General features: G+C 36.9%; 1 protein-coding gene across 2 annotated transcripts in view; it reads right to left on the bottom strand.

Moving 5' to 3' along the window:
* Window positions 1-17,666, bottom strand: part of crim1 (cysteine rich transmembrane BMP regulator 1 (chordin-like)) — a 144,557-nt gene extending 126,891 nt beyond the window's left edge. The window contains exon 1 of one of the 2 annotated variants that reach the window (XM_051867055.1): window positions 16,777-17,666. In XM_051867055.1, the coding sequence (XP_051723015.1) occupies window positions 16,777-17,089 (313 nt within the window). In that variant the 5' untranslated portion in view covers window positions 17,090-17,666. The remainder of the gene's footprint in view (window positions 1-16,776) is intronic. The other variant, XM_051867053.1, reaches the window with a different exon arrangement.
* Window positions 17,667-20,162: the final 2,496 nt, after the last annotated feature.

Below are 20,162 nucleotides of genomic sequence, written 5' to 3'. Positions count from 1 at the left end.
CATAATAATAAATTACCAGATCAAACAGAGTATTTTGAAAACTCAGAATCAGGCCCGATGCATTTTCACAGTATCATTAAAATCGTGGGTTTTAACTGGTCTGATGATGCTGAAGTAATGAGGCTACTGAATGCTAGAAAAGAGCACATGGCCAATTGCATGTGCATTTGTTGTCCAAAGGGGTATCATAAATCTCAGGAATACAAGAGAAACGTAGACTTGTTATAAAGGATTATGCAGTTTCTACGTTCATAGCCTCTCTCGACTTACACGATAGATAAATGGTGGCAGAGAGCAGCCCATTTTCAAAATAAGAATGACCCCGACCCTGAAGACGTTTCTATCTGCCAGCAACATTATGAAGTCTTATTTGCAGTGCAAACACACATCGCTGATACAAGCGCTGGCATTTCAGCCCACTGCATGTTCACCTTATCAGCGCGCACGCATGTTTGTGTGCTTAGTATGGATGAATACACACTCAAGATGGGCACAGACCAGGGCTGGCTGATATATTGAATATTTATTTTAAATTATTTTACTTAATATTAACCTAAATACTATTATTTTTTTTAAATATGTATATACATTAAAATGTATTTTAATTAACTCTTTACAATAAGGTTTCCTGGTTAACAACTTTAGTTAACATGAACTAAGAATGAACAGCATTTATTAATCTTTGTTAATGTTCACTTTAAAATGAAAATTACCCCATTATTTACTCACTCTCAAGCCATCCTAGGTGTTTATGACTTTCTTCTTTCTGATGAACACAATCAGAGTTATATTAATAAATATCCTGACGCATCCAAGCGTCAGTTACGCTTTTTTGTAAGTTGAATAGGGAAAGCGTAGGACGTAGCGCAAGCGCTTTGAACTGCGAGAGATTTACACTTTCTTCATAACTTGAATACGGAAGGCAGTCTGGCGGAAGATAGATATTTTACTTTATAACGCGTTAAATATGGATATTTTTCTTACACAAACACATCGCTTCGCTTCAGAAGGCCTTTATCGGAGCCGTGTGGAGTACACGTTTATGATGGATGGGTGTACTATCTTGAGATTCAGACTCGTTGGTCCCGTTCACTGCCATTATAAAGCTTTGATGCGTCAGGATATTTATTAATATAACTCCAATTGTGTTCATCAGAAAGAAGAAAGTCATATACAGCTGGCTTGAGGGTGAGTAAAGATTGGGGTAATTTTTATTTTAAAGTGAACTATTCCTTTAATTTCAGCATTTACTAATAAATTATTAAAATCAAAAGTAATTAACATTACTTAATGCACTTCTCATCAAGAGAATTAGGTAAACTAACTTTAAAGGGACTAACTTTAACAAAGATTAATAAACACTGTAACAAATGTATATTGCTCATTGTTAGTTAATACATTAACTAATGTTAACAAATGAGTCCCTATTCTAAAGTGTTACCAAAAACATAGTAAAAACAACAACAACAAAAAAAACAGCTTAAACCAGTCTAATATGGTTTGAGCTTCACAAACGAGGGTCAATTCAAAGCTGGATTTGCACAAAAGATTAACATGACGCCACATGCTAGTCGATGAGTTGAATCAACTCCACAACAACTACATAAATTTATCCACTAATCATTCAGAAACGTCCAGTTTCATTCTAAAAGTTGTAACTTCTTCCTGAGTCTCTCCATCAGTGTCGACTCCGGTTTGAACAATGCAAGGCTGAACACCGTTACTGACAATCCTCATTTTGGCTGCGTGAGATTCTCCAGCTTTGTTGTTGTTGAGCAACCGAAGTGTGAGCTGTTAAAGCTCTGCCCTCTTCTGGAAAGGGGGCCGGGAGCAGCAGCTCATTTGCATTTAAAGGGGCACACACAAAATATTGGCAAACTTGACAAGCTATAATAAATGATCTGTGGGGTATTTTGAACTGAAACTTCACAGACACATTCTGGGGACACCAGAGACATATTACATCTTGTAAAATGGGCTCAATAGGTCCCCTTTAAATAATAATAATAATAATAATAATAATAATAGTAATAATTTATATATATATATATATATATATATATTATAATATAATATAATATAATATAATATAACATAATATAATATAATATATATATGTACATACACACACATCAATTTTCCATGCCAGACCTTAGTAACATAAATGACAGTTGAGCTGAGTTTCAATGAATCGGTCCAAAACACTGATTTATTTGCATATACATCAACCAGCCCCAGTGCATACTAAGTACCAGCGCACGTATGTAGATGCACCTGAATGCATGTAATTTGTGTCTTTCGGTCTCCGAGAAATGCAGCCCGCTTGCTAATAAATAACGGGCCTTGCGCTTCTATGAGCAATTCGACTGTTGAGTCAAACTTTTCTGTAGAAACCTGCCTCGTACTGCAGAGAAACCTACAATTTGATTTAGCAGTAATGAGACTACATGAACTACTAAATGACTTTGTTTTGCATCCATAACTTCTCAACCCTGGGTGGGTCATTTTAAATACTCAGAGGATAAACAAGTCATGGAAAAACACTCCTTTCACCCGCCCTGCGTCTGTTCACTGTAGGGTCAGTCATGCATTTAGCTACCGGTGCACAGCTGCACACTTGCGGCCCAGTGTTTCGATCATCTGGATCTGATGGGTGTGATTGCAGCTGTACGGCACAACACCCATACCGTGGGCCGCAACAACACAAGGACCCTATCTATAGGGGACTGAGAGTATGTGTGAGCTTGTGATCTTCTAACAATCAAGGACTTGAAGCTGATGTTCCAGAGCCCCTGCGCTTGTTGTTTTCACAAAAAACCACAGGGGTGAAGTCCCCAAATAGCTGCTGTCAACAGCTGATTCTTCAGTAACTAAGCATGGCTCTCCAGGGCAGCTTCGGGTCGTTTAGCTGGGCGTGGAGGGTTCAGACCCCTGCCAAACAAGGGTTGTCAGTAGCCTGGCATAGGGATCACATGATAAACACATTGCGGTGGTCCAAACCACACAGCGGGATTCAGCTTGGCATGTTCACAGACAGCATTGCCTTGAAGACCTCCTGGGAAGATCCTTCTTACGAGTTCAGAAATCATAATTATGACGTGATGTGCATTTAAGTGATTTCAGTCAGATTAAAATAGATGCGATTTCAAATTTCTTTCTCTCTTTTTCACTTCCTGATGAATGCAAGATGTTTGTGGTGCTAATGCAACAAAATGAAGAGAAATAATATGTGTAACTGATGTGTTAAGAATGTATTTTATTATTCTTGTGCTGCCATGCACAATGCATAATGAGAAATGCCAAACCAAGTCAGCCCATAATCCACGAGCTACATGAGCCGTGCTTACTGGCAAGCTTTAGCATTATTCAATACAAAAATGTGTACTAGAGATGTTAATCAAATAAAAATGTTAATCGAATTAATCAGAAAAAAAGCCCAGAAATGAACATAATGCAAAGACATTACAGTGTCAGATGAGCATATCATTAAACAGACATTACAAAGTCATTAAACAGACATTACAACAAAAACTGTTTGCTGTATTTCTATATTGAATGTAGGCATTTCACTGGCATTTTCAGTTAAAAGCAGGTTCAAGTTTCTCCATTCATGACAAAATGCTTTTTTAATGCAATTAATCACAGTAAATTAATCTTCAAAGTGGATAACCCTAATACAATGTAATTAGTGTACAAATTCACAGTCACAACTTCAATCATGACCAATTTGTCTGTATCATAAGTCTTTAATTGACACACCTCCAAACCCCCAAAAGACAATCAGGGCTCAATAAAATATCATTTCCCACTGGAAATTACAACATTGTGGAGGATTCCACACGCGTTAATTTTGAAAATACGATCATTCGGATACACTTGACAGCAGGATTACTGTAGTGTTGTCACACATTTAATTATATATTCTACTTCTATTACTTACTTACTTATTTATATATATATATATATATATATATATATATATATATATATATATAAATATATATATATAAATAAGTAATAGAAGTAGTGACAGGATGGAGGCAGATCTGAACACAAGCTTTGGGTTGATTGTGAGAAAGGATGGGGTTTAAGTGGATGAAATGATTAGAGAAGGCTGAAAAATATACAGTATCCTGAACTCTGAAAAATACTGAACCCTGAAAGATATACAGTATAAAGTACATGTAGAGCAATATTCATATACAGTACCGGTAAAAAGTTGGGAAACACTGCTATTTTTAATGTTTTTGAAAGAAGTCTCTTATGCTCATTAAGCCTGCATTTACTTGATCAAAAAAAAAAAAAAAAAAAAAAAACAGTAATATTGTGAAATATTTTTACAATTTAAAATAATCATTTTCTATTTTAATATAGTTTAAAATATAATTTATTCCTGTGATCAAAGCTGAATTGTCAGCATCATTACTCCAGTCTTCAGTGTCACATGATCCTTCAGAAATCATTCTAATATGCTGATTTATTGTCAATACTTTAAACAGTTGTGCTGCTTAATATTTTTTTGGAACCTGTGATACATTTTCAGAATTCATTGATGAATAAAAAGTTAAAAAGAAAAGCAAGAGAAGTATTCAAAATTAAAAAAATTTCTAACAAAAGAAGTCTTTACTATTTATCATTTATCTTTGCTGAATAACAGTATTAATTTCTTCAAAAAAAAAAAAATTACTGACCCCAAACTTTTGAACAGTATAGTTATATAGTTACAAAAGTTTTTTTATTTTAAAAAAATGGTGTTCTTTTTAAACTTGTTATTTATCAATGAATCCTGAAAAAAATTATCATAGGTTATAAAAAAATATTAAGCCTGTCCTGGACTCCAGTTCCCATGATCCTCCTTGTTTGCACACCTGAACTCACTTCCCTCATCAGCCTTCCCGCTTCTCCTGGATTCCCTGCACCTGTTTATTGTCATTAGCACTCCCTTTAAGTTGGACTCACTCCTAGCACTCCCTGTCTGTTCTATTGTTAGTTTAATGTGTATGGTTGTTTGTCTTCGTTGTTCAATAAATACCGTAATATTGTGGATTTCCGTATACGCCTCGTCTCTACAACAACTACACGTAACAATAACGGAGTATCAAATCAGCATATTAGAATGATTTCTGAAGGATCATGTGACACTAAAGACTGGAGTAATGATGCTGAAAATTCAGCTTTGATCACAGAACTAAATTATATTTTAAAGTATATTAAAATAGAAAAGCATTATTTTAAATTGTAAAAATATTTCATAAGATTACTGTTATTTTCTTTTCTTTTTTTAATCAAATAAATGCAGGCTTGATGAGAAGAAGAGACTTCTTTCAAAAACATAAAAAAATAGTAATGTGTCCAAACTTTTGACCCGTACTGTACGTCACCAGAGAGAAGTCTGTCGTTTCACTGGAGATCGAGTTATGACATTTTGATGAACGATTTTGAAACTTTTGAAAGGATGAATCTTTCACTATAAAATCAATAAGACATAAGATAGAAAATATTCTTCTTGAATACTTTTACATTTTCTGTTTGCCACATATCAATGTGGTCAGAGATCTGAGTTATTGCAATAATTTAACAATCACAAAAGTGTGACTGCTCTTTCGATTATATTCTCTCAGGAATTCCATTTGACTCAATATTTGTACTATGCAAAAACACCATGCTCTCATGTTACCTAATATAGATTGTTTGAGTTGCCTCTTCCTCTACCAGACTATCTCACAAAAGGAAACTGAAGGAAGAAAATGAACCCACATTCAACACAGCGGTTCTTCATAAACAAGCACAGTGAAAAGTGTTGTTTTGCTGATATCAAGGCTTGATATCAAATCACTGCTAGTCCTCTGCTAGCTGATACACGGCCTTCCTGCTGTACTCTGCAGTGGCACCTGGTTGTTATCAAGGCAGGAGTCCTTCCTGAAGCAAGAGATGCTGGCTAATTTGCAACCAAACCAATTAATTACTCTGTCAGGAAAAGACAGCATTTTCAGCACCCTAGTCTTTTAAATGCTACCCTGCAATGAAAGACAGTGAAGATAGGAAGATAGATGCTCATTATAAATCAGAAAAGCTATTAAAGGGGTCCTCAATTATCATTTCACTTTTTTAACTTTAGTGTGTAATGTTGCTGTTTGAGCATAAACAACATCTGCAAAATTATGAAGCTCAAAGTTCAATGCAAAGGGAGATATTTTCTTTTACAGAAATCGCTTTTTAAGGACTACAACAAGCTTCTTCCCGGGTTAGTGACATCACTAACCCTAACATTTACATAAACTCTGCCCCCGAGAACACGCAACAAAGGGGGTGAGGCCATGTTGGGCTTGTGAGTTGTTGTAGTAGAGCATTGTCGCCATGTCGTAATTTTACGCCAGACTGCTTCACAAACGAGGGTCAATTCAACGCTGGATTTGCACAAAAGATTAACATGACGGCACATGCTAGTTGATGAGTTGAATCAACTCCACAGCAACTACATAAATTTATCCACTAACCATTCAGAAACGTCTAAAAGTTGTAACTTCTTCCTGAGTCTCTCCATCAGTGTCGACTCCGGTTTGAACAATGTAAGGCTGAACACCGTTACTGACAATCCTCATTTTGTCTGCGTGAGATTCTCCAGCTTTGTTGTTGTTGAGCAACCGAAGTGTGAGCCGTTAAAGCTCCGCCCTCTTCTGGAAAGGGGCCGGGAGCAGCAGCTCATTTGCATTTAAAGGGACACACACAAAAACGTCTTGTTTTTGCTCACACCCAAATAGGGGTAAATTTGACAAGCTATAATAAATGATCTGTGGGGTATTTTGAGCTGAAACTTCACAGACACATTCTGGAGACACCAGAGACTTATATTACATCTTGTGAAAAGGGGCATAATAGGTCCCCTTTAATACCCAAAACCTGAAAATAAATTCAACAATTACATCATAATTGAGCATATACAGTACTTAATTATTTATAATATAAAATAAATGTATAATTAATAAAAGTAATATGTAGTCCCCCCAGGCTATCTAATGGATTACGTTACCCAATAACAAAAAAACTAACACAATCTCATGGCAATTCATAACAATTTTACATTTTGACGAATTCATGGCTAATATGTATGAATTCATAAGGTCTCATTCATACAGTCATGTACAATCTGCTTACTGCTGGTTTGGTTTAGGGGTGGGGTTATGGGATTAAAAAAACCCACACTTTCCATACAAACCACATTGTATGAAATCGCTCATCTTCACAATCCAATAATTTCCCTCCCCCTTTTTTTCCTCATTAAATATATTCATTTTCACATTACAGAAGTAAATGGGCTGCAAAGCCAATTCAGAATTGACTTTAGGGGTAGAAGTCTTTTTTGCAAAAGCGTCTACAGTCTGTGTCGTCTGTTCATTGTTCAAATGCAGAGCCCCTGTTGACACCAACTTTCCAGCCTCTGAATTATAACCACGAAAAGTCCCGCCGGCCCCTACGCAGAACCCCCTGAGGACACTTAGTACTCTGAGGAGCAGAAGAGAGACTTCAGGGAAGTGCGTGACAGGGAGGCTGCCGAGAGGGGGTACACATTTCCGCTTGTCTTCACTGACTACACCAGACAACCAGTTCTCCCTCAACAAATTTTAGCCTGCCTGTGCTGTCCCTTTTTGTGAAAAAAAAAAAAAACATAGACACAGACATGCGCTTTGGCCGGCAGCGATGCTCTGCTTTAAAGAAATATTTTGCCCAAAAATTCTGTCACCATCTACTCACACTCACCATGTTACTCCAAACCTGTATTTACTGTTCTGGTCTTTTTTTCCATGACATTACAAATAATGGAGCTTCAAAATGGTCACCTGATCCAGATCTTGACTGATTCAGTGACCCGTCAATTAATAGCTCACTGGAGGGGAAGAACATCAATAAATAATGGCTTCAATTTCTTCAAGGAACATCGGTTTTTCAAATAGCACACATCTCTTGTATTATGATATATTTACAGTGTTTTTGCACTTTTTTGAAACTTGAAAGTTCCAATAGTTTTAACCAAATGTCTATTTACACCAAATGCAAATAGCCCGCCTTGTTGGAAGATGCTATTTACACTAGCTCCGCCCATCATTGTCTGATTGAGCCTGACAAAATTACCAAAGAAATCTTGCCAATAACAGGATCAGATACAGAATAAGGCAGATGGCGTTAGCTTTTGACGGGACCGACCAGAGTTCGAATCCGCCTTTTTCTGAACTCATTCGTCTCCCTTTTCCCATCGCATATCAGCTTGAAGAAGCATTTATTTTAAAAAAAAATTGAGAAAATATTCGAAAAGAGGAAATAAAGTGCCAAATGGGTATTAACAGTAGGAATAAAATGTTTATCATGGGATGGGGTAAATGTAGGGGTGGGCTTTAATGGGATAGTTCACCCAAAAATGAAAATTATCCCATAATTTACTCCAGCCCAATTTGCTTTTTTGGGGGGCTTAAAGGGTACCATTCACTCCCGTTACAAAGCTTGGAAGAGCCAGGACATTTTTTAATATAACTCTGATTGTGTTCGTCTGAAAGAAGAAAGTCATATATACATAGGATGGCTTGAGGTTGAGTAAATTATGGGATCATTTTTGGGTGAACTATCCCTTTAAGGACAAGTAATGTCCCAGTAAGGCATCACCCATGATTTTAATGACCTAGCATACACTGTAAAAAAAAAAAAAAAAGTTGAGTACATTTTACAACAAAATACTATTTCAGTTTTTGTACTTCATGTAAAATAAAATAAAAATGTGTGCCATTTCTTTTAATTGTTTTTGAAATTTACTGCCAATTTCTGAGCCACCACCTCCCATATTTTCTTTTAAAAATCTAGTTAAATCTATTTTGCTTTAAAAAACAAGCAAACATGAAACTAGACATTAAAATGAGTGGAACTGCTCCTACGTCACTGTAACTTGGAGCACCTGCTTAGTTTAGTTCTATCAGGAATTGCATTATATTTCCCAATCACCGCATAACCTTTATTTAGATGGGTCATTGAGCGTTTTTGGCAAAGGAATGCCTTAGACAAAAAGAACTTCATCAGACAGTGATTAAGTCCAATGTGGAGCTGCTTTGTTAGCAGACAGAGTCCAGGGTTTGTGTGGATGACATTAATAAGGGCAGGCGTGCTTCATTCTCCAGGTGTTCTCTGCAAACAGATTGTGTATAATCACGTTCCATTCTTCCCAGTCTGAAGCCATTTAAATGATAAAGACCACTGCTTTTCTACTAGTCAGGAAGATTATGATTTGAGCCCAGTGCTGTAATGTGGTGCAGTCAGTTGGGGATATGAACTGTCAAGCTCAGGGCTCCAATTCCAGATGGGTGGACAAGGTGAAGTTTCAGTAAATATACTGCCGCATAAATGGTCAGTGCGAGTATGTCAAAAATTTCAACCATGCATGTTGTCAAGGAGTAGGATGTCAGCTCCACAAATAAATTATTGTCTTACACAGGAGCACAACAGGAGAGCAGCACAAGTACAGCAAGGTAAATGTCATTTTTGATGTTTATTTAAAAAAAAAACATTTAGTAATGTAGAAATTTGACAAACAAATTCTACACACATTGGGCCTCATTCATGAAACAATGGACGCTTGTTTCCGCCACTGAATAAAAAATAAAAAAGGTATAATTGCGACTTTTTATCTTGCAAAAAAAAGTCAGTCTTTTTTTCAGAATTGGACTTTATATCTCTGATATAAATTCTTAATTTATATCAGAGATATAAGATCTAAATTCTCAATTCGGACTTTTTTCCTTGCAAGACACTCTTCACACCAAGAACGATAACTATAACGATAAGGATAAAGATATAGTTCTAAAAATCTATCTAAATATTAAAGAACAGCAGAGTTCAATTATAACAATAACGGTACAGAGAAACAATATTGTTGGAATCACTTTCAGAACGATTTTTTTTCCCAGCTGATGAACAATAAAAACATTGACAGCCAATCAGAATCCACCCTGCTCAAGAGCTCAAGCGACAAAACTGCAGCGCGCGTTTATAATAAACAAAACCATCATGCGTTGGTGTGGATGCTAATATAGTTTACTCGTTTACTCACCTTCATGTCTGCTGAACACACAAATAGGCATTTTTAAGAACAAGTGGTGCAAGGGTGGGACAACCTGTCACTCACATGACATCACAGCAATAGCAAACCACAACCATCCAATCAATTCCCAATGGACAAAATCAAGTCCTGGTCTACAATTTTTCTTGTTTGAGAAACCGGCTGCATCCGAAAACTTAAAAATGCTGCATTCGAAGCCTCTGAGGACACATTCCAAGGTAGGAAAACATCAAGGCATGTCCGAATCCAATATTAGCTTCACTTTCTGTCTCTCAAGATACATTCATCTGATCGATTTTTGAAGGCATGCAGCACAGATGTATCCTTTGATATCCCACAATCCTATGCTTTCCATTCGGTGACAGCTGAGCTAGAAAAAAAAAGATGCCATCTGAAAGTTGTAGTTTCTGGTTAGTTTGTGTGTAAATGTACGTTTTGTAAATTTACGTTTTCCATTTCTCATGTCATTTCTAGCAAGAAATTACTATTGTAGTAATTAAATATTTGTTTAGTTCTTACCAAAGCTCGCTCTATTTTGCTGTAGATCATTAAACTGTTAACTAATAACTATAAAGATAACGATAAAGATATATAGTTCTAAAAATCGTTAAAAGAATAGCACTGTCCACACCACAGCTTTAATGATAACGACATAGAGAAACAATATCATTGGGATCACTTTCAGAACGATTTTTTTCCAGCTGTTGAAAGATAAAACACTGACAGCCAATCAGAATCCTTTCTAATTTAAGTGCTTGCGCATTTAAAATGGAAGATCGATTACACTAGCTATCCACTCGAAACATAGCATGCTAAGGACATCTGCTGGTTAAAGCTGTGTAAATGCAACAAGAACAGCAAAAACATGTTGCACACACTCTGAAACCACAGCGCGTGAGCTTAAAATAAACAGACCGTTACCGTTCGTTGGTATGGATGCAAATATAGTTATCGTTCTTGGTGTGAACGGGCCTTTACGCTGCCTCAGAAGTCTGTCCAAAATCAGGTACATTCGTCCAATATTCTCCAATATCATCTGATAACCAACGTGGTGCTGATATATTTTTCTTCCCTAAAAAGCAGCATGCAAATTCTTCAAATTCTCAGAAGACTCAAGTTCAATTTAGATGTTCATTTCTGGCTCCATACTAGGTCTTCCACTGCGTGGCTTCATAAAAATAGAGCAATCTGTGATTTACAAGGCACATTTTTCCGACACTGATACAATCTTGTATAATCATCAAGCAACATATGAATGTCAACAAACAAAGCAGTTCTACAAGAAAAACACGGTAAGCAAAAATAATCAAAAGCTTTGTTGAATTGTCGAATGTATCTTGAAAAATAGTATGATATTAAGTGTAACAGTTCATTTGCAGATGTAAAACACTAGAACTGCACCTGAACCCTAAAAAAGAAAATTGATGCAGTGACCAGTATGAGCTGTCTGTAAAGGTCTTTTCTTGTTGAGATACTCAAACAGGTACAGCCGGCTTCACACAGGGACCCCTGACTGCTTTCTCTGAATATAGAAGCAGCACATCATACATCACTTCCCAGGGAAAGCTCACCTGGAGGGTCCTGACACTAAACCCCCCAGGTGTTCCATGTGATGTGCTTGGTAAGTCCATCTCCAGAGAAGCCCGCGAGGCATTTCAGGACCATCATCTCGAATGTATGTGTTCACTTGTAAACAGCCTGTCAAAGTAATCTCATGCTTTGGAATGCGCAGGAATTTATGGACTTGGACGTGAACCTTACGGTCAATTCGAACAGAAAAATGCTTCTGTTGTTTTCTCCCCTGTTGACTGTGGTGCTCCATTTAAAGGAACAGTTCAAGTAAAAAATGAAGATATAGTCAAATGAGCTTTTTGAGGCTTGACAGCCCTTGTTGTGTCACTTTTTTTTTTATTTAAAACATGAACAGGAGTTTCTTTTTGAGTTCTACAGAAGAAAGAAAGAAAGCCTAATAGGTTTGGAGTGACATAAAGGCCCGTTCACACCAAGGACATTAACTAAAAAGATAGAGATAAAGATGTAGTTCTAAATATCATTCTCAATATTAAAGAATAACAGTTCACACCACAGATATAATGATAACGGCACAGAGAAACAATATCGTGGGAATCCCCAGGTGAAAAAAAAAGTACACTTCCATAATGTACTGAAAGTGCTCTATTTTCACGCACTAATTTTGTACTTAATATACTAAAAATTCTTCTTTAGTACTTCTTAAGAACATCTAAGTGTATTAAACTGTGCTAGATTATCTTAAGTACTAATGAAGAATTTTTAGTATATTAAGTACAAAATTAGTGCACGAAAATAGAGCACTTTAAGTACATTATAGAAACATACTTTTTTTTTTTTCACCTGCATCACTTTCAGAATTATTTCATCCAGCTGATGAACAATAAAAACATTGACAGCCAATCAGAATCCATCCTGCTGTAACAAGCTCGAGCATTTAAAGTGACAGACAAGCATTCTTGGTGTGAACGGGCTTTAAAGGATTAGTTCACTTCAGAATTAAAATTTCCTGAATTTACTCACAACCATGTCATCCAAGATGTTTGTGTCATTCTTTCTTCAGTCGAAAAGAAATTAAGGTTTTTGAGGAAAACATTCCAGAATTTTTCTCCATATAGTGGACTTCAACAGTTATCAACAGGTTGAAGGTCCAAATGTCAGTTTCAGTGCAGCTTCAAAGAGCTCTACATGATCCCAGATGAGGAATAAGAGTCTTATCTAGAGAAACGATCAGTCATTTTCTTAAAAAAAAAAAAAATTATATACTTTTTAGCCACAAATGCTCGTCTTGCACTGCTCTGCGATGCTCCACGCATTACGTAATCATCTTGGAAAGGTCACGTGTGACGTAGGCGGAAGTACTGATCCAGTGTTTACAAAGTGAACACGCAAAGACTAAGTCAAACGGCCTTCACAAAAAAAGGTAAAACAACAATGTCGGACGATTTTGAAGTTGGAGGAGAGTTTTTCGCCCTACCGCGATGCTTCCGCCTACATCACATGCAACCTTTCCAACGTGATTATGTAATGCGTAGCGCATCGCAGAGCATTTGTGGTTAAAAAGTATATAATTTTTTTTTTTTTTTTTGGAAAATGACCTATTGTTTCACTAGGTAAAGTTAGTCCTTGGCTGGGATCATGTTGAACCCTTTGAAGCTGCAATTTGGACCTTCAACCCATTGGTAACTGTTGAAGTCCACTATATGGAGAAAAATCCGGGAATGTTTCCCTCAAAAACCTTAATTTCTTTTCGACTGAAGAAAGACAGACATAAACATCTTGGATGACATGAGGGTGAGATAATTATCAGGAAATTTTAATTCTGAAGTGAACTAATCATTTAAAAGTGAATAAATGATAAAGTCCAGTAGAAATCTGTGATGTCCCACAACACACAGGACTTTGAGATCTTCATAATTCTTGGTGACTCACGGCGGGTACGGTCTACAGGCAGTTGTACTTTCTAATTCACTGTTAAGACCCTCTGAGGTCTCAGTTTGTTAGGAGGTGAGGGTGGAGGTGAGTAGGACGTGGCCTGCAGTGGCATTCGCTGCGCTCTCTCATCTGACTCATTTATCTGACAGCCATAGCTGTGGCACTCAGTGCCGCAGTGTTTTCTTGGCTGAGTTACAGCAGATGTCACCCCGGCAGTTACATGTCAAACGGTCGAGACGCCTTCAATTTTCATTGCCAGCCATGCTGCAAGCTGACCCGTGACATTGCAATGCATGTCCTCTGACCAAGTCGGCGTTCCAACTTGGACTATAGGCCAAACAAGCGACAGGACTCTACAGAGAAAAAGTATAACCGATACAACGTGCAAGCAGCATTCAGAAATGTTACACATCTGTCTAGATAGCTTTATATGCCAGTACTGATAATTGCAGGTGCCAGTTTTTCATCTCTAAGGTCATTTGTACATGGATTCAGAAAAGATTCATGGCTTTGATTCTTTCTTCAACAGCAGAAACACAAAATAAAAGGATACTCTAACCAAAAATAAAAATTCTCTCATCATTAATCACCCACATGCTGTCCCAGATACGGTATGACTTTCTTTCTTCTGTGGAACGCAAACAGAGATTTCTAGAAAAATAATCCATCTCTGTGAGCCCTCGTAATGCAAGTGGATGGGGACCCTCAAAGTTCACGCTTGAATAACTATGCAAAACAAACACAACAACAACAGTAATCCATACAACCCCAGTTGATGAATCAGTGTCTTCTGAAGAGAAACAATAGGTGTATGTGGGAAGCACAACACAAACGCTTTGTGAAGCTCGCTCGGGAAGTCCCGTTTACATCAATTGTGAACCAGCATTTAAAAGTTGTACGGAAACGATGATTCATAGTTCATGAAGTTTATGAGGAGAGTATTATTTTTCTAAAAATCTCAGTTTGTGTTCATCTTAAGTAAAGAAAGTCTTATAGGCTATATATGGTGAAAGAGTGGGCAAATGATTATTAAGCCTAAATTGTCATTTTTGGGTGGAGTATCCCTTTAAGTCTTTAAAAATTGGTGACAAAATGGGCTGATATTTGACAATGGCAGCATGGTGAATGGATTTCTGTTTTCAAAAATGTTGCATTTTGAGGAGCTATATTGGATAGAATATGAGTGCTTTTATTTCATAAATTATATATGTAAACCGTGGGTTTACATTCTCATTTATATATTTATGAGGTCAATAACATTAGAGATTAACAAATGGGATTGTTAATCTGTGAAGTACCATATGTCGGTTCTGGCTGTTCTAAAGTCTCTTAAAAATACATATCTTAATATTTTCTTCACGTTTTCCATTTAATTTATCTCAGGCGCAGAAACTGAACAGCAAATAAAAGTGCATGTGACTGTTCAAAGCTCATTGTTATGTAATCGTATACACTGACGCTAAACAACGCACTTTACTTGAGTAGGGCTTCATAACCCAAGATTTAAAACCACCCTTTCAAAACTACAAATATGAATTGCACTAACCCAGGATGAAAAAAAAAAAACAAAAAAAACAATGTTACAGAGAGAAACCCCCTTCAGAGAAGACCCTGAGCTAAGACGTGCTTGACAGCACAATTAACTGAATCAAGGTGAGGTGAGAAAAACGCATCCCGAGAAGCAAAACCTCATGACTGAAGGCATTAGAAGCGCACGTCCCTCAACGGTCCGATGTCAAATATACTGGCAGAGGCGCAAGTTAAGTTGCATAGCAGACATTCCGATGAAAAACCAACAAGCCTCGGCGGAAAGAACGAGGCTGGCACCACGTCCAAAAACAGCACGGAATCCGTTAGCCATACCCCAAAGAAACGAAAAACCGACATGCTGCAAACACATTAACCAGCTCGCCTCTCTTTCACTCTACTCCAAAACGACAGTCGCGTATGAATGCAGGGGAAATGTGTACTAGACAGGACTGACGCTTACATTCTGACTCATCCTCTTACTTATCCTCTCCATAATGGCTTTACAATCACATTACGATATTTAATGAGCCCTGATAATGGTTCATTTCTACTCAAATTAGCTGTAATCATGATTCATAATATTAAGGAGTTTTTTCCCCCTCTTTTTTTTCAAAACTGCTACTGTAGCTACTGTTAATGAACACAACACATTGTAAATCGCTGATTTACTACACTTTACACATTTTCTTTTTCCTTTCCATATAGACCGATAATATGGCAAGCCGTTTTAACATTTATTCTTTCAATCTGTTTTATGTTACCAGTAGCCTTATTTTTAATTACGAGTGTACGCCAATAGTAAAAATATTTTTCACTAGTATGACATATCTATTTACTAGATACTACGCCAAGAGAGGAAAGTAACAAATTCTATTGAATTCATTTTCTATTGAATTTGTGGTTCAGATGTATTCCAATGTTACTGTTGATCAACCTATACATTTCATTAGTATCTACAGAAATGCTGGGTTGTTTCAACCCATGTTTGGGTCAAATATGGACAAACTAAAACTTACAAATTTAAACCAACGGTTGAGTTTGTCCATATTTGACCTAAACATGGGTTGAACAACCCAGCATTTTTTTTTAGAAGTATTCATTGGATGATATAACTTGGAATTCCAACTGTGTTCTAATCGTTACCAACATTCTAATCTTACTAGTAAGAACTGTAGTGGGATATTTGTTAGGCTTCTAATTGGGATAGTTGCACCAATAGTTAGGCTAGTATCTAATAAATACTTGTAACTAAAGGGATAGATACTACTACTACTTCTACTACTACTACTACTACTACTACTACTACTAACAAACAAGTGTGAGTACAACTGGGAACAGAATAGTTCATATCTGAACCACAGATTCTCAGAATTCAGAGATAAATCTTTGCAATTTACTTTTTTATCAGTAAAAATTTAACCGTTACTTGTCACAATTGGTATGTGACTAGCATGAAATAATAACAAATTAACTGTAACATACGATAATGTGTCAGTTTCATGAAGTAAAGTGTTAAAAGAGCTTGCCAGAAAACATCCGCTTTGGTTTAGTTTCTCCAAGAAATACAGACGGAGGCAGAAGTGATGTGATTTATTTAATTCCTCTCACCATCATTAGGCTAGATTAAAGCAATGAACGTGGATGGCAACTTTTCAGAGAGTAAATGAAATGTGTATACAGACCTTCACAAACTCCAACCTCGTACTGCGTGATGGAGCCGCCGTTTAACGGGGGTCTGATCACGCACCGGAGTCCGCGGTCGCAGGTCCCGTACAGACCGTAAACGCCGCCGCAGCTCTCGTTCTTCTGCTTAGCACAAACCGAGCAGCAGCCGCAGATCCCCAACACCACCGAACCCGTGCAGTGCTTGGGCTCCTCGCATTTGGATTTATCACAGGGCAAGCAAATGAGCGCCCGACTGTTTTTCGCGATCAGCACCACAAGTTGGAAAATCAGCATGCATTTCATTAGAAGATACATCCTGGAGGAGGCCATGAAGGAAAAGTGAAAAATATTAGATATCCAACCCAACCCCTGCTCCCCAAACTACACGATGAGGAACAGATCCTCCAGCCAAACCAACAAATAACAGAAGAAAACAGGACGCGCGCGAGAAATGTTCCGTTCAGAAAGACGCGTTTTCTTGTCGAACAGAATAATACGGCGTTAAACTTTTGTTGACGAAAGCCACCAAAAAGGCATCCCCCTTCAGATGAACGACACCAGAAGAACTATCCCACGCTGTACAACCAGTGCATGGCTTATGCGTCACGATTTCTGCACTGTTCCGTCCAGTTTGTTTTTGCGTAGGAAAACTTTCCTCACGCGTCTCTTCCTTGGAGTCTTTCGTACACACGCCTGCCCTGCGCCTATAAAGCCAAAGCGCGATGTTCTTCAGTAGTTCCCTGTCGAAGGAAACACGGTCCTGTTATGTTTTTGTCGCCAGCAGAGATTCATTCAGCTGTGCGAATAAATGTTTCCAGCTATCGCGTCCGTCTCATGTCTACCGCTTGCGCTCGCTGCTGAGCGTTCAGCTCAGTCCCTCACCGTGACCTCATAACGGAACCACTCCCATCTCGCATTACTTTGCTCCATTGGAGAGTTCGTTCGTTCCAGATATGAGACACAGGAAATGCTGGTAACACGACACGCTCACGCGCAGGAGTCTGTGGTATAGTTCCCGCTGGTGAAGGTGCATGTGTGGAATGTGGGGCCCGCATAACTTTGAAAGAATCTCGGGTTTGTGTGGCTGCACACCTTTAGTGCGATTCTGTTGGAGGAATTGTTATGTCTTGGTTTGGCCATTTATTGTTTCCTAACATCCAAACAATATAGTAGGAATATTTACTCACGATATCAAACAAATCTTCCCAAGTTCAGTGCATATTAACATAGCCTAAACATAAATAGGTTTTGTCAGAAAATATCTTTGCTATCAGAGATCACAATCTGGAATGTATAGGTTTAAAAAAAATCTTTATGGTCTTATTGTGAGTCTTGGACAAACCCATTGCAACAATTTCTCTTACATTGTACACAGTGGACTGTGTGAACTCACAGATCTCTCCTCGTTGATTTTGAACACAGCTGAATGTAAAGAAAGTGTTAAGAAAAAGCAGAACATTTTCACCAGAAACAATGTTGTCTGTCATTTTCATACATTATAGTAGGCCAAGTAAACATTTAAAGTAAATGTGAAAACAAAATAGCCATACTCTAAATTTAAACCAATATTTTATTTTATTCTATTTTGAGATAAGCTCAGTTTAATTCCCTTTCTGAAACAGCCAAGCTCTTTAAAAAGGAGTATTTTATTTTATTTTATTTTATTTTATTTTATTTTATTTTATTTTATTTTATTAGCACAGTTTGGGACATTGTTTAATTCCCTTCTGAAACATCCAAGGTCCTTAAAAAGCAAAACATTTTGGCTCTAAATTTAAACCCTTTTTTATTTTATTTTATTTTATTTTATTTTATTTTATTTTATTTTATTTTATTTTATTTTATTTTATTTTATTTTATTTTATGTTGTTTGTCATTTTCATACATTTATAGGCTAAGAACATTTGTGACCCTGGACCACAAAACCAGTCATAAGGGTCAATGTTTTGAAATTGAGATTTATACGTCATCTGAAAGCTGTTAGGATAGGACAATATTTGGCCAAGATACAACTATTTGAAAATCTGGAATCTGAGGGTGCAAAAAAATCTAAATATTGAGAAATATTGAGAAAATCGTCCAAATGAAGTCCTTAGCAATGCATATCCACTCACACAAATACATTTTTGATATATTTACGGTAGGAAATTAACAAAATATCTTCATGGAACATGATCTTTACTTAATATCCTAATGATTTTTGGCATAAAAGAAAAATCGATCATTTTGACCTGTACAATGTATTGTTGGCTATTGCTACAAATATACCCGTGTGACTTATGACTGGTTTTGTGGTCCAGGGTCACATTTTAAGTCAATGTGAAAACAAAATAGCCATATTTACTTTATTAATATTACACATTGCTGGTCATATTGTGAATGGTTCATTAGTGAATATTATTCCTAAGAAAAAAACAACAACTTTGTCTTCACAATCGTTTCAGCAAAATATAACAACTTGCTCTTCCTCTGAAACAACTTTTCTTTCTGGCTGATATCACCAAACCCCTTTTATAACCCCCCTTTTTTTTTCTTTTTTTTTTTTACCTGTGAGACCTTTAACAATTCAGTCAAAACCCCCTTCAACATCCATTGTCAGATTTTAAAATGTAAATGTTTATTTTAAAATAAATTGGATCTTAAAGGGTTAGTTCAACCAAAAATGAAATTTCTGTCATTAATTACTCACTCTCATGTCGTTCCAAACCTGTAAGACCTTCGTTCATCTTCAGAACACAAATTAAGATATTCTGAAGAGCTCTCCGACTCCTCCATAGACAGCAATTTAACCACCACTTTCAAGGTCCAGAAAGGTACTAAAGACATCATTAAAATAGTCAACGTGACTACAGTGGTTCAACCTTAATGTTATGAAGCGACGAGAATACTTTTTGTGCGCAAAAACAAAACAAAAATAAGACATAGAACCTGGAAGCATTGAACATAAACATCGTAGGAGAATGACAGAGAAGATATGTAAGGGATAATGTACATCCAGCTGGTTATCATCGCAGAATAAACCCAGACAGGGTGATCAGGTTTTGCATCAACCTGAAGGGATTTATTCTGTGATATCAACTGGCTGGATGTACATTATCCAGCTTATTACACGGCTACTTGCCATATAAGTAAATAATTAGACATGAAAGATCTGAGTCGAAATATTTATTAGCTCTGTAAACTCAAAGCTTCCGCGGAAAGAGCAGTTGCTAGTGCGACAAGTTCAAACTAGACGGACATTTAAGAGATTAAACATTATTAAACGCCGTTTCGCCACATAAATAATTATGGGAATAAGAGATATTGATCTGAAATGAAACTGATTTAAAATTGTACCTGTTTGTTATCTTATATAATCCAACAGTGTACAAAACAACAGTCACAAAATGGCAGCAGCTGCGTT

The sequence above is a fragment of the Ctenopharyngodon idella genome, chromosome 17, assembly GCF_019924925.1.
Source record: "Ctenopharyngodon idella isolate HZGC_01 chromosome 17, HZGC01, whole genome shotgun sequence".
Lineage (NCBI taxonomy): Eukaryota > Metazoa > Chordata > Actinopteri > Cypriniformes > Xenocyprididae > Ctenopharyngodon > Ctenopharyngodon idella.
The sequence above is the reverse complement of the archived record's forward strand: the minus strand, read 5'-3'. Positions and strand labels throughout refer to the sequence as shown.